This window comes from Doryrhamphus excisus, chromosome 12 (genome assembly GCF_030265055.1).
Source record: "Doryrhamphus excisus isolate RoL2022-K1 chromosome 12, RoL_Dexc_1.0, whole genome shotgun sequence".
Lineage (NCBI taxonomy): Eukaryota > Metazoa > Chordata > Actinopteri > Syngnathiformes > Syngnathidae > Doryrhamphus > Doryrhamphus excisus.
The window spans coordinates 8,754,185-8,769,893 of NC_080477.1; the positions used below are offsets into that span (position 1 = coordinate 8,754,185).

Genomic DNA, 15,709 nt, shown 5'->3' on the forward strand with positions numbered 1-15,709 from the left:
CATCCATTAAATTGAATGACCCTTGAAGATATTCGCTCAATTGTGCTAGCTAAATATATAAGCTAAAACAAACACATAGTCTCACAAATACAGACAAAATATACTTATACACGCACACCCACAAAAAAAAGGACTAACATGACAACTGACAGTTAAGGTGGAAACATCGAGTACACATATGACAGCTTGCTCTGCAACAAAGGAAAAGCAGAATGTTCCAGATGCCTTGATGCCCCTGCAAAGGAAAATACGCCCTGATGCCCCTGCAAAGGAAAGATGCCTTGATGCCACAGCGAACAAACAAAAGGAGAAACCCCATGAAAGTGGTTCAAGCAAGGACAGTGGCGAAAACTGAATGGTCCAGGACTCCAGCCTCGAGTGTATAAAACACCAGGGAGGGAAAGGAAAGGTGCTTTTTTGCAGCTGCACTGTAATAAGACCCACTTACTTGTAGGCATACAGGGACTGCAAATAAGCCCGGACGTCTGTATTAGGTATTGTTGTCAGGAATAAATAATCTGGTTCTCATTCTACAATTTGATTCTTTAAGATTCCCTTATCCTCTATTCGAAACCCACTTAGAGTCCTCGGGGGAGGATTTCTACACCCTTCCACCAGTGGGGCTGTGAAAATGGAGAGAAGAGCTTTAACCAGCTCACACAGGTTTGGATACCTTACACCTCTCTCTGGGTTTTTCAGAGATGCAGCTCCACCAACTGACGTCCACTCTGTCATTGGCTTCATTGTAGGTCTGGGCATGAGGCACCAGGTCTACATCAATCTGGTATGCCTGAGCCTCTTCCTGTAGTTGACCAAGCTCTTCTGGAGGAACAGCATTGGGCAAGGCCTATCCTAATGTGACAAAAGCTCCACAGACAGCGTCACACTGCATTAGAGATGGGTTCAGAGGAGACAGTGAGGATATTATGCTGTTGTCCAGTGGTAGGTTTTTGAGGAGGAACTCTGCTGCTTTTGTAATGCATTACTGGGGCTAGGGGCTGACTGCGACCAATTGCATAGGGCAGTTTAGCGCTCAGAAGATGGTTTGACTATTGGAGCCTCATGGTGTGAATAAAAGGACAGAAAGATTGCTATTCATAGTTATAATTATTTATATATACACACAAAAATAAAGCATTAGTCATGTACAGGGTATATAGATACTTGGACTAGTATAAGTAGATATGGCTTCATCATAGACAATATGCAACACACTTTCGACAACACATGGATTTCAGTCGGGATTCAGTCCAGGGTGAGATGCATGGTGTCCTTGATATCCATGATCCAGTCCACAAGCAGGGAAGCTGATGGGGGGATCCAAAAGGAAAAGGGTTAGATTGTTCCTACTGCAAAGCGGGGTGAGGGTAGCTTGCCATCATGCGTGTCGCCTTCAGGTGTGGAATGTCAGAGAGGTTCAGTGGGTGAAAAAAAGCTGTAAAATAAAGTTCCTTGATAGGGCCATTTGTAAAAATGCGGGCATTTAACAAGTTTACGCCGACCGGGGTTGTTGCTATGGTAGATTAGCCATTACGCCAATGTAACTCTTGAACAGCACGAGTGCAGTGCTGCAGCGATTCATAAAGTTTAAGTAAAGTTTGACTCACCGCTGAGTGGATCATACTAGCAACTTCAGTCATAGTAGTGCACCACCAGTGCATCCAGGAGCTCATTCAGCCTGTTGCACAACTCCAAAATTTTAATAACTCTGTTGCTCATAGGTCGTATCAAGGTCCTGGGCAGGAGGTGCAGCAAACTCTGAAACTCAGCAAAAATCTCTTTCTGCTTTGGTGATTTCTCAATGTCATAATAAAGATCAGAGCACAAGTCCTCCATTTCTGGGCTCAACACATCCATGGCAGCATTTGCCACCATATGCAGTTTGTCTCCAGAGATCCAGAGATCTTCCTCTTGCCTCTCATCACAGCACAGTTATCCTTTAAAACACTAGTAACTTGCTGCCAAACAAGATTTTAGCAGCGCAGGACATCTTGAACTTCAGCCATAAGAGCAGATTAATTGCTATTGTTTACTTTCCTGCTTGCTAAATTTTGAGTGATTACTTTGCCTGCATCATTGTCAAAAAAAAGCGAACCATTACATTTAATATTTTTCCATGTTTGGGTGGTTGCCTGATCAATATTCATGGAAAACATGCATCCTTTCAACTGCGCAGAAAGTTTTTTTTTAAATCTCAAGAGCCATCCCATGAGTATTCATGTAGCTTGCATGTTGATTTGATATCGACAACTTGGACAGGGCATTTTTAGCCACTGAAACTTTTTTGCACATATCCACGAGGGTTGAGTAATTGTGAAAGATGAAGATGTTCTGCGATGAAAGAGCAAACACGTAGCTGCATCAGATGTGGCTGTTGCTCTTAGTAACCGGCTTGTATGTACGAGGGTGCGGACAGCGGCTTTATGCCCAGCATCTTCGTCGTGGCGGCGGATGACTTTTTTGCCGCTAGTAGCATACACAAGCTTCTTGGAGCAATAGCTACATTCAGAGCCCTACCGCATGGCTACAATGAGTTTGTGTTTGTCTCAGTCCGACACTTTTTTTTCATATAAAAACGCCAGAGATCCGGTACAGTGCCGGAATACTTTAAGCCCTGTGTTCAGTGCAAAATCCACTTCAAAATAAAAGCAAGGCAGTATTAACCTGGATTATACCACAGCATTGAAAAAAGTGAATTTTCAGTGAGAACCTGGGGACAGGGGCTAAAGGGGAGTAAAGGGGAGAAAAAAAAGCTGCTATGACCTTTTAAAAAAATCTTCTTTAAACCTTGAGAATGTTTCAATGTGGACAAAATTACATGTTTACACATAAGTTTTTGTTTTCATATTTAATCTAATATATAGAAAAAAGCGGTAAACAAAAGAGAACTACTTTTCTATTGCAGAAGGATGAAATGAAGCACTATGTGCGAATCTGGGCTTAATATCGTTCTCATTGTGTTGAAGCAGCCAATTTCGTAAACAAAGAAACATTCCTCATATTTTGATTTAATATGTCAACACAAGTAGGATGTTAACAAGTCAAGAAGAAAACAGTAGTCACACAGTCCAACATATTCCAATTGCATCCTATGCCTTTGGTAGCATCGTAAGTATGTACAAACTTGTGGTAGTATTTATGCACATCCAGGATGCAGAGACAGAGTTGAAGCGCAGGTAAAGGTCTTTCATTAATGAGCTGATGCAAGTACTCAGTTTTGCAGCCAGAATTGAAAAAACAAGTCGACAGAGAAAGAAAGGGCTCTGTGATAAAATACCTCGATACAGGTTAGTACTATGAATTTGTCTTGGAGATTAATAAAGTATCTATCTACTAGAAGCATTAGAAAAGACTGAGAAGTATAAAATAATGACATAACACAATGCTTGCATCAAGTTCTGACACTTTGATGGGCTTAAGTGTCCAATTGATTCTTAATTGCAGACAGCTGCTGCACACTGCCAGCCTGGCATCAAGTGGCTGCACAAAAATGGCAAGTGCATACAAAAATAAGAGTGTACACCAGGAACTATTAAATTGAAGGAAAACAGAGAAACAGCACGCATGGCATGAATACCGAGAACAAGGGTAGTGAAGTCTATTTAAAAAGTCTGTCCAACTACAACCTTACCAATGAACATAATACTAAATTGATGAATCCCTGGCAATGTCAGTCAAAACTGAAGACTATCCTCTATTCTATTGGATTGCCTGAGATTCCAGATACACCTGATAAAATGGGCAATGAGTGCATGATTGCCATCAACCAAGAATTCATGCAGATGTGCGATTATGGCGGATAGGGGAGTCATCTGTCAGCCTTGTTCACTGTATTTTTCTCAAAAAGGAAAGTGTTCAGTATTTGAAGCAAAGTTTTCTAAGGGACTTTATCTCATCAGCCACGTTGTGACACAACAAGCCATATAAATCTCTCTTGTGAAATGCACAGCGTAGGAAACAAGTTTAACATTGCAATGTCTATACTGTAGCATATTGAGGGGGGTGTAATATTTGACCCTAGGCGTGACAAATTTACCAAGTGACTTTTGACATAAACCAAAATAGAGGCAAGCTGAAGAAATCCTAATAAAGTGGAGGAAGTGTAACCAATGCAAAAAGTGGCATTTTTGAATTGCACCTTTTGAAGGAGGCATGGCTGAGCTGCCGCCGTCCTGGGAGAGGCGGTCGCTGCGTGTGAGCATTTTCTTTAAACACGAATACGGATAATGACGATATGTACTCGTTTCATACTCGTATCCCGGCAAAAATGCATTATCTGTATTAGATAAGTCAATCGCTCATCCATAGTAAAGACCTTTTTGACCGACTGCGATTCACTTCACTTCTAATCTCTCTTATTATCACATGAATATTAAAATGTTCCGAAAAATGAGCAGGAGAGCTGAATATAGCAGAGGCAAGAACATTTATCTGTCTTAAGCTAAAAAGCAGAAGACTAATTGGGTAGGATAATTCGTCATTTAAAGCTAATATATTTTGCAAGTCAGCACTGACTTCCCTTGATTCAAATATAGTTTTTATGATAAATTCAATCAAATGGTACTTTGCAGTTAAACACTAGCGTTAATGCACTTCTGAAAAATTAAAGAGAAAGAAAAAAAATGTCATTTAAAGATTAATTTTAGTGACCAAATATGGTTACACAATTAAGCTGTACGGGAAAGACTGCCACAAATGGAACATATATTCCCTTATTCTGCAGACCCTGCAGGTTTTCAACAAAAAAGTCACATTAGCACCACATAAAATAAGATTCCAGAAATCGGCGCATGAGCGATGTAACAGGTGAGCCAATATTTTTTCTTCTGTGTCATTCATTCCACCTGAGTGGGACATTGCTATGTCTGTGTGCACATTCATATAGCAATGTGGCATGGTGCTGTTTAAACGCTGTTTCCAGCATTTACAATGATTTATTACTGCATAGAGCAAAGAGGATGGTGCATTCTTTGGAAGCAGGTGATAAGCTGCGGAGAGAAGCTGCTATTTTGACATTGACACATCAAATAGGTTGCGTTCACACTGCAGGATAATTCAGATCTTTTTGATCATATGTGATCTGGAGCTGATTTTTTTTTCATGTCAGTGTGAACAGTACAATTATTTTTTTTTTTTCAAATCTGAAGCAGCTCACATAAATGTCCCACCATTCCTGGCTGCTCGGAACAGACCCACAAACTGCTATCCAGAAAATCTTTCTTCTTAATTTCCTACATAAAACAATTTAGTAAGGATGAGCGAGTACACCACTATTGGTATCTGTATCTCTCCACCCATCAAAATTATCTGCATCTGTATTCTGAGTGGGTGGGGCATACACTTAAAGTGGCCGTAGCCTGACCGGAAATTGGTGGGGCTTAATAATAAATTATTATCCATGTCTGAAAGTGACATGGATTGATCAGAATTTGCTATATTTTTTATTATTCAGCTATATGAATACTGTGTATGTGTGTAAGACTTGATTATTTAATTGTTTTAATTATCTGTGTGAAGTTAATAATAATAATAATAATAATAATAATAATAATAATAATAATAATAATAATAATAATAATAATAATAATAATAATAATAATAATAATAATAATTTAATGTATAATGCACTTTACATCAAATAAATGATCTCAAAGTGCAAGTGGTGATTCATACAATAATAATCTGAGTAATAATCTGTCAGACTTGTTCACAGTAGGCACTGTGTTCAGTACTAGAAGCATTTTTTAAACTGACTTTATATCACAAGTCAAACTATAAGCAAGAAGACAACAAATAAACACATGAGACATACACAGCTGTCTTGTCAAATGCACCACATGCGTTACTACCTACTGTATGTGTACTGCCAACTGAAAATGAACAAAATTCTTATATTTAAGGTAGCATGGTTGTTTAATGATGACTTCATGGAATAAAGTGGTCTGATCAGTTATTGCATAAGTGCCTGGCGCAACACTTGCACAGCACTGTTTTGTTAAATGCACTGCATGCGTTATGAACGAAACAAGTTTACCAAATAACTTTAGAAAACAAGCTGAAATAGAGGCAAACGGAGAAAAACCTTATAAAGGTGGAGGCAGTATGACAGCACACAAGCCATTTTCAACTTGCCAATTACATCCTGTGGTCCTGGCCAATCATGGCCAAGCATGACGAGTGCATACATAATGAGTATTTTCTTTCATCAATAATACAGATAATGACGAGATATACTTGTTTCATGCTTGTATTCGTCAAAAATGCATTATCCGTTCTAAACAACCAGGTCATTCATTCACAAATTAGTGAAGTCACATTTTTTGGCAATGTGAATGACTTCATAAAAAAATCTGATTTTAGCCAAAAATCCATGTCGTGAACCCTAGTGGGAACGTAGCATTAGACAACCCAGCAGTTATTTACTTTAGTAGACCATGAACACCATTTGGCCATAGGAGCCTCTAAAAAAATGCAGGTGTTGATTTTGTTCAAATTTTTTGTTCAAAATAATTGTGGTCCACTCACCAAGATTGTCATATTTAAATATAACCAAAGCCATCTGGAGTGAAGTGTTGCTGCTCATAGATTAGCATTCAGTGATTACGGTTGCCATTAACATTAAACTTTTCACAACAGAGCAAAACGTCCATCAGACTTATAAAGATTATTTTAATTCTGTATCCTATAATAATAGCTGTAGAATCTCTTTGTACAGTATTTATATGTCAGAATGTCAGACGCAGATAATGCATTCTAAGAATACAGATCAATCACCAAAGATCCATAAATTATGAGATGGAATTTATCATTAGTTAGTTAGATTGTTTAGCCTATAAAAGGGTACACAGTTATTATGGCAAGAGTTTAGTCCAGCTAATCAAGACAGACATATCTCAATGAAAAGTGAACAACAGGAACTTAATTAATGTACTGAATAAAGTATTCCACAAAATAAGCTTCTTATAAACTTATGTAAATGAATGTGTCTCTTCAGCAGAGGATAGAGACTGACATTCTTCACTGGCGTTATTCATTTAGAGTTTATATTAAGGAAATATTATGGGTAAAAGCATTCCAACTTTATCAGCCTTTTTTTTTAGCTCTTAAAAGTTCCTGGCATATACACAATGTTGAATTGCTGCTTCATCAACAGAAAGGGGCTGAAATGCATTTATTGTAAATATACCCTCTGGGTTGCATGAAGAAAATTCCACAGTGGGACACATTGTATTTGTTCCTATTCATTAAATGCCATCACTGATTTTAGCTGTATTTTATGAGAATGAATACTGATAGAAAGCAAGAGAAAACACAAGTATAATGCAGTGAACACCCAGAGAGTTTGTGCTGTACCAGAAATCCGGAAGACTCCACATTGCATATCACCTTCCAACCAATCCCACTGGACATCTGTGATCCAGCCTCAGAGTGGTAACAAATATGCACACTGGGGATTCTCTCCTTCTGACCCACGGGCAAGGTGACCTGAACACACAAGAGATCAAGGTCATGAGAGAATATGAGGAGTCAGTATGGTGAACCATCATGACACTATAGTACAGGGGTTTCAAACACGCGGCCCGCGGGCCAAATGTGACACGCTTGACACTAGTTTGAGGCCCCCGTCTTGATATGAAATTTATTGTTTGATATGGATGCTGTATGGTATCATGTAACCATAAAATGTTATTACGTTTGATTAATGTTCATGTTAAAGGTTAAATATCTGTTAATAGTTATCCTCCTTATCCATGTGGAAGTGGTAAGTTTTTGGCTATTTAAGTTTAAAGGAAATAACTTGAAGGCTACCGTTTAGGTCGCTTGCTCTCTAGTTTGTGAGTTAGCATGTGTCTCAAGACCCTGCAGTTGCGCAATATGTTGTAAATAAAAAGAGTATAAATGTGACTATAGTCGTGTTTTGTCATGTCTACAGGGCTCTAATAATGCTTTGTTCATTTTAATCTGAAAAATGCTGTCTACCCACCAACTATATGTGGTTTCTTAAATTTTTATTATTTGCCGTTTTATTATTATTATTATTATATTTATTTATTACTGATTGATTGATTTTCTTTATTCTTGATTTGTTTATTTATTTTTCATCTTATTTTGTGTAGAAAAATAAAAAGTAAGATTTTTAAGAACAGTGGAATGTTTTATCAGAGCTTTTCTTGTAGAAAATCGGAACCAATGCAAAGTTTATTCATTTTTCAGTTTTTAATAAATGCGTTTGTTTTTTTTGTTTTTTTTTTAAACCTGATGCGGCCCAGTCTCACCCAGACCGTAGCTCCAGTGGCCCCCAGGTAAATTGAGTTTGAGACCCCTGCTATAGTAAATTATTCTTGTGCTGATTAGAGTGTTGGTAGTTGTCATCTTTCGTCAAAATGAATAATGAAAATTATTATTAAGGGGACCTACTATGCTTTTTTTTTGCTTTTCTGACATAGAAATATTGTTAGAATGTTGTATTCTTGTGTTAACTATGCCAAAGTTTCGGATAATGAGGTTTGGGCATTTAGAAGTGGGCGTTGAAAGAAGCTTGGGATCGCTCTGAACGCTTGGTTTCAGAGAGTTTTTTCTAACACCGGCCTGTTAACCCCCCTCGCTCTACTGCACTGTTTCACTGCTTTGATTTCACCATGTTAGAACGGAGCTAGCGCTTATGGCTTCCAGGTAGTATTTGTTCAGGTTTGAATGACAGCTAACTTAACTAAAGAGGCGACCATAAGGAGTTGTAGTTGCAGATTCCAGGTGAGGAGACGGAGCTGCAGTCAAACAGGTCAGGGATAGTATTAACTAAATGCTAAAGTCGAAAAATAAGCCTTAAGTCGGGACTTGAACATTTCTACTGAGGTAGCAGCTCTACTATTAACAGGTAGGGCATACCACAATGTTGAATACAAAAATATTGTAGCGTTGGGTATATTGTGTTGTTCAAAGCTGCTGTTCCATGTGTAAGCTATAGAGGGCAGTTAGGTTCAGCATGCTGGTTACAGCAAACATTTGGAGGAAAAAGGGTAGGATAAGAGATTGAGGAAGTGTTGGGAAGTGTTCATGCCATGACGAGAGTCATCATGCAAGAAAATAAGTGCTGTATGATGCCGTTACAAATAAATGGCCAACTGAATACAGCCATCCTGACTTGTAGTTATTCAGCCAATATAATTGTGTGAACATGAACCCCACCACACTTAACCCCACACTAACTTAAACGTACCAAATATCATCCAGAAGTGCATACAGTTCACAAGTCTTACTTACTTTACCTTTTAAAGCGAATGTGAACGTTACACTGTCAACAGCCATAACGTTACCGAGCTAATGGATAAAGGCCAGCTGGTGTCACTGCAGCGAATTGACTATTAGCCTGGTTGTTTTGTCCGTGTTTCTGTTTTTTATGTTAAATCTGTCATGGGTAGGCTTGTAGGCATTTCGGTGCAACCCCAGGATGCACAGAGCAGGACCGAGTGCAGGTAAAAAGTATTTTAATAATGATTGCGGCAGCAGAAAACAGCAACTAAGTACAGTAAACTAACAAATGACAAATATTCCGCAAAAGAGAGAAGCACACACCTGAACTAAATAGACACAACAGAAATTATGAATAGGTGTGGGCGATAAGCGCAACACAGGAAAACGGAGCAAAGCAGGAAGTTAATACAAAATAAGAGCATCCAAGTCTGAAACTGATTTGGATTGATCAGAAGTTCCTATATGTATTGTTTATTATTTAACTATATGTGTATGTGTAAATCATTCTTCAGACTTTATTATTTCATTATTTATATATATTCTAATTAGGGCTGTCAGAGTTGGCACGTTAACAGAAGTTTTCTTTAACGGAGCAAACTTTTTTTTGACTCACGATTAACATGCGCTCCTCCTCATTGACCCCCGGCCCACACTATTGAAGTACTCGAACTCTGTAGCCACAAGCTGGAACAAATATTGAGCTTAAATGGAGAAAGAAAATAGTATTTTGATTGATGAAGTTAGCTTCAAAGCCCTGGCAGATGGCTCTTGCAGCAAGACCATAGGTATTTGTAGCTAATGTTGCTTTTTGAGTTATCATAAATAACTGGAACAGAGACCGGAGCAGTGCAGGTAATGTTTTTATTTTCATATACAGTGGTACCGAGGCATAAGAGTGCCCCAACTAACAAGTGTTTTTTGTTTTTTTTTTACAATTTTTACATCTCACTAATTTTTTGCATGGAACTGCCATCTAAAAATAGCTGTTATTGACTAGTACTGTTGTGCTAGCATTAGTGATTTAGTATCAAACTAGGTTGGGGAAGATTTTCAACATCTCGTTAAAACATGTATATCATAGCGATGTGATTGATCCTATTTATGATGTTTTGTATCAAACTATGGCAAGAACAACATCAAATGAAAAGCACTAAATGAATACCATCCCGCTTAGTGGACTTTATTTTTTTTGTTTACCACAATTATGCACATTAGCACTCAAAGTCATCAAATATTATCTTGATGCGTTTCCACATAGTATCAGCATTCGTGAGCAAATGCGAGGTGAAAGAAAAAGGGGGATAATAAATCAGATTTGGAGTTGTAGTGAAAGAGCCAGGTTACCGACTGTTCCCAACCTACCATCAGAAACCTGCAAGAACCACAACATGACAGTTCATGACAATTCTGTTGTTGTTGTATTGACTGTTGTGACTCTGTGCTGACAGACTGAATTGGACTGAGTTGTGATTATTTGATTTAGAAACTTTTATATAAAAAGCAACTCGATTTAGGATATTGTCCAACATAACCAGCCTTAGTAGCCTATACAGGCAGATTTCCAGTTTTGGGGGGTGCTGTGATACAGTCATCAGAGGTCAACACACAGGATGTCTCAAAACAGGGGGTCATGCCAAATGATTGTACAGCATTCTGACAGGCCCTGTTCTCTTCATGGATGCATCCGAAGATAGGCAGACCTGCAGAAGCCATGTGATCAATCAGGGTATAGTACAATCCTCGCAAATGACCAGCTCGTCTATACTCTGGTTGGGTGTAGGCCAGCCTGATCTCATTGAACTCATCTGTCAGCACCCAGGACACTGGTTCTCCCTTCTCATCCACCATACAGTAGTTTGGGAGGTATTTGATATAGGTTTTCACTAGATTGATTTCCTCCTTGCTTGTTCCACAACACATGGATTTTAGCACAAGCTCAGCATGGCACTCGCTCAAACTTGTCATTGGTTCCTTGAACGTCTTCCTGATAATCAGAAACCGATGTAAGAAAAAAAAGATGGAAATTCAATCAATGGAAGACTTCTTTTCAACTTACGGTGGCCTGCTCATTGTCTCTGGGCTGTAGTGGATGTAGGTAAGCAGGCGTCCATACATATCTTTGAGATGGAGTCCTCTGAGAGAAGCAATTTCCTTTAGGATTTGATGATGAGTGCTTTCAACTAAAGAAAGACATAACGACTAAATGTACAGTATTTGTTTTAAACTTGCCCTCAGCACATTTCCTTGGATATATCATATCAAACAAAATTGCTCATTGCAAAAGGATCACAGTCATTTGATTGAATGAGTTTATCACATTCTTTGCCAAAGCAGGATTGAAGCAAGTCAAAATAAACTAGGATACATGCAATTAAATATAATTGATTATACCAATACTTAAGAACCAATTCTAATTTGAAGCATGCTTAAACAAAGCTTACAAGAAAAAATAGCTACTTGTAAATGTTGCTGTCTAAATGTATTTGTAAGATAGGCATTGATTGAAAAATATTTTTGGAGCCTTCAAATTTCAAAAAATGATATGGTACATCTTATTTAAAACAGGTTGTTCAGAGTTAATTCTTTGGGAATCAAATGAAAACTTTTTCCATACTGTACCTCTGAATTCAAGATTCTTCCCCCATTTAAAAAGGCTGTCATCTGTCAAAAGCCTTCTGAGTTTGTCTTGGTTGTTGGAAAAAATGCTGCACACATCAGGGATCTCCAACCTGCCCTCGACCTCCAAATCCTTCGGCAGGTAAAATTAATATTTAATTAAATAAATGTTTTATTTTAAATATATTTAATAAATAATAAATATTTAATATATAGTATTTATTTGATATTAACATATTTAATATGAAATAATATAAATATTATATACTGTATAAAACAAGTCATAAAATCTAGATTTTTACATTCTTAGCATTGTCCATTTAAGCTGTACCTGTTTTTGACGATAACAGATGGCAGTACTGAATGTAGGCCAAGAGTCAACGCACATCTTCAGTTGAAACATGTTGCCTTCCAGTATATGGGACAATCCTCCAAGTACCTGAAATACAATGCAGCATTGAAGAATTATTACTTACAATGTGGATGCTGGATATCGTCGTATAGTTGTTATAGAAAGCAAACTAAAGAAGCTAACTTCTTACATGAATTGAGTGTGGCAGTTTTCTGGAGAGAATATTTTTCATCAGAATCAGGTCCTTGAATGCTTTCAAGATGATCATTTTGGTTATACTAGTTTGAGCTGCCTGCTTCAATGTCTTCACTATCCCCATACAAATGCATGTATACCAATTTGCAAAGTAACCACGGTTACACCATCAAATATTAGTCACCGTGTGAAGAACAGCCCCACAGTGTCATTGTTTATGTAATTGCTTTCCTTTGTTTTGAATATGTAATTATTCAGAGATGGTTCATATGAACAGCTCTCTCTTTATTTAACTTGTGTTTATTGAGCTTTAAGACCTATAGTATACAGCGGCATCACCAAATGGTCAACCACGGCCCGGATCCGGACCCAGTTATGGCCCTTTGTGGGTCTGTGACTGATTTAAGTGAATGGGAAATATAATAACATATCCACATTCTTGCGAACTGCAGCTTACCCGCATAATTACTTGAAATATTATGGTTACTCTTGGTAGCCAATAAAGTAGTTTGTTTACACCGGGAACCATTCGTCCATCCATTTCCGATGCTGTTAATCTTTTAATAGAACCATGACTGGCTCAATAGCTAGAAGTTGATCAAGAAAAGTGAATATTTAAAAGGTAAAGGACTGAGTTCACCACTATGAGTATCTGTATCTATTCATCTATCTAAATTATCTGTATCTGCATCTGTACTAGTAATGGCCGCAGCATAAACCACATGTGGGCGTGGTCTAACAAGAAATTGACTTAAATCTGAACTTAAGTCTGAAATTTACTCGTTTAATATTCAGCTATATGTGTACAGTGAAATGTGTTTTGTCTTATTCCGTGAAGTCACCATAAAACAGGCGTGCTACTTACAATATAAGAATTTTGTTAATTCCGCCTGTATGGCTGACATAATTAGGAATGTGCGAGTATACCGTTATCTGTATCTGTATCTGTTCACCCATCTAAATTATCTATATCCGTAAGTGTGGTTTTTGAATCTGAAATTGAAATGGATTAATCAGAAGTAGCTATATGTATTGTTTATTGTTCCGCTATATATATATACTGTGAATCTGTGTAAATGATTGACACTTTATTATTGTATTAATTTTAATGAGCTGTGTGAAGTTGGTGATTCATGCCAACATGGCAACCAGGGAAACAATATATCAGCTTTGTTGACTGTATTTATTTCAAAAGCACCGCACTCAGTACAAGCACTTTTCCAACTGACTGTATATCACCAGCCGAAGCATCCATCTATTTTCTATGCCGCTTATCCTCACTCGGGTCACAGGTATGCTGGAGTATATCCCAGCTGTCTTTGGGTGAGAGGCGAGGTAAAAAAAAAAAAAAGCACAGTAACTGATGAACGATTGTCTTGTATGAGTTTAAAGTTAAAAAAGTTAAAAAAGTTTAGGATTGCATGGTGCATACTGTAATGTATTGGGAGGGTGTAATATTTTAGCATGCTTATGTCAGCCATATATACTGAATATGCTGAATGCTTGATCGCTCTTGTGATGCTGTGCAACTGTATGTAATGTGACCAGTTAATGCAGCGTACCATTACCGCTGTCTGTGTACTGATAACTGAAAATTAACAAAATTTTTATATTGTAGGTAGCACGCCTGTTTTATGATGACTTCATGGAATAAGACAAAAAAAAAAAACAAACACATTTCAAGTGACGATTTCGGTCATGCTAACCCACTGGAGCATGTTATGGAACAACTTTACCATGTAACTTTAGATACAAATCAAAGTATAGGTGAGCTGAAAAAAATCCTAATGAAGTGGAGGCATTGTGAAAAACGCAGAGTCGTTTTAAACTTCCCAATTGCACCGTGTACGTGAATGAGGCACAGCTGAGCTCCTCTGTGGCTGCCACTTAAAGAGTCGGTCTAAGGAGAGGCAGTCGCTCCGTGTGACTGGCCAATCACAGATTGTGAAGAGTGAATAAATAATGATTATCATGTTTAAACACGAATGCGGATAATGGCGAGTAAAACATACTTATATCCGCCTCATCCCTATTCGTCACCATCCTCCTTCTTCTTCATCCTGGCTTTATTCTAGCGCCTGCCACTATAAAACAACAACAAGAAAACAATAAATCATTCAATAAGTTATAACATTATATGCTTCTAAAGTCTTTTGCAATATCATCTTGTCAGAACAACATGAGAAATGGAAGGATCAATGATTTATATCAGTGGTTCCCAAACTTTTTACAGTGTCTGACCTGAGTACGCAACTCCTGCACACTTAAAAACATAAACCTTATTATGTTAATCAACTTGAAATATTGAATTTAATTCAATGGTTTATTCATTTTTATAGTAAGTCCAAATGAAAAATTTGTATTTTGCATGGTGACATTAGGATAAAGTTTGACATGAGCACTGATATATAAATAAGTTATCATCCTACAAATATTTTATTCTACTCTGAAATTGACATTCTTCCTTTTGAATCAATTTAATTTGAATAGACTTAATTTGAGCTTCACATTTTTGCCCAGTCAGGATAGCTGTGGCAGATAGTGGTGGGTGGTATTTGTCAGAATCAGGTCCTTGAATGCTTTCAAAATGATCATTTTGGTTATACTAGTTTGAGCTATCTGCTTTAATATCTTCACTATCACCATCCAAGTGCCGTTATACCAATTTGCAAAGTAACCACAGTCACACCTTTAAATATTATTGACACTGTTGTTATTTGTGTAATTTTATTCCTTGTCTTAAATATGTAATTATTCATGGAAGGACATAAAAGCCATCGTAGTGATAAGTCAAACGAGTTCAGTAATAATGCTGTCAATCAAATGCCCCACCCACTCATTGGTGCTTTGGGCCTGTTTACAATGCAAACATCAAATAAACTGAGGGAGAGGAGGAATATGAGGTAACCACTGCTGCTTTCTACGCTATTAAAAGTATATTTCCTGCCATGCATTATACTGCGATTGTCACTATTTCCACATTCCTGCTACTCCCACTCATCATAGTGGTGATCCAGCAGCAAGCCTCTCGTGAGCTACTTGTTGATTACACAGTGCATGAAATTAAATTTCTTCATTTTCTCCTTTAATGCATGCCACATTATATTTGCAGTGCATGAGTGGGACAGAGTGGGAAGCAGTCATCACATAGGTAGCTACCTATGTCAATTAGCTACAAGTGCTTGTATGGCTGAGACGCCATCGCCATATCAACGTGATAGTTGCGGATGTGAACAGAGAAAAGGAGACTTGTAGATTTACATTTGGATGCTGTAAATTGTACTCTTGTTTGAC

At 37.7% G+C, this 15,709-nt stretch overlaps 1 protein-coding gene across 1 annotated transcript; it reads right to left on the reverse strand.

The window, feature by feature from the left end:
- Positions 1 to 1,245: 1,245 nt before the first annotated feature.
- LOC131139849 (glycine N-acyltransferase-like protein 3) lies at positions 1,246 to 12,488 on the reverse strand. Its single transcript, XM_058089776.1, has 8 exons — positions 12,411 to 12,488; positions 12,200 to 12,307; positions 11,872 to 11,992; positions 11,309 to 11,432; positions 10,900 to 11,236; positions 7,354 to 7,485; positions 4,139 to 4,205; positions 1,246 to 1,307 (listed from the first exon to the last, which is right to left on the reverse strand). Exons 1-8 carry the CDS (start codon positions 12,486 to 12,488, stop codon positions 1,246 to 1,248), a joined length of 1,029 nt encoding a protein of 342 aa, XP_057945759.1.
- Positions 12,489 to 15,709: the final 3,221 nt, after the last annotated feature.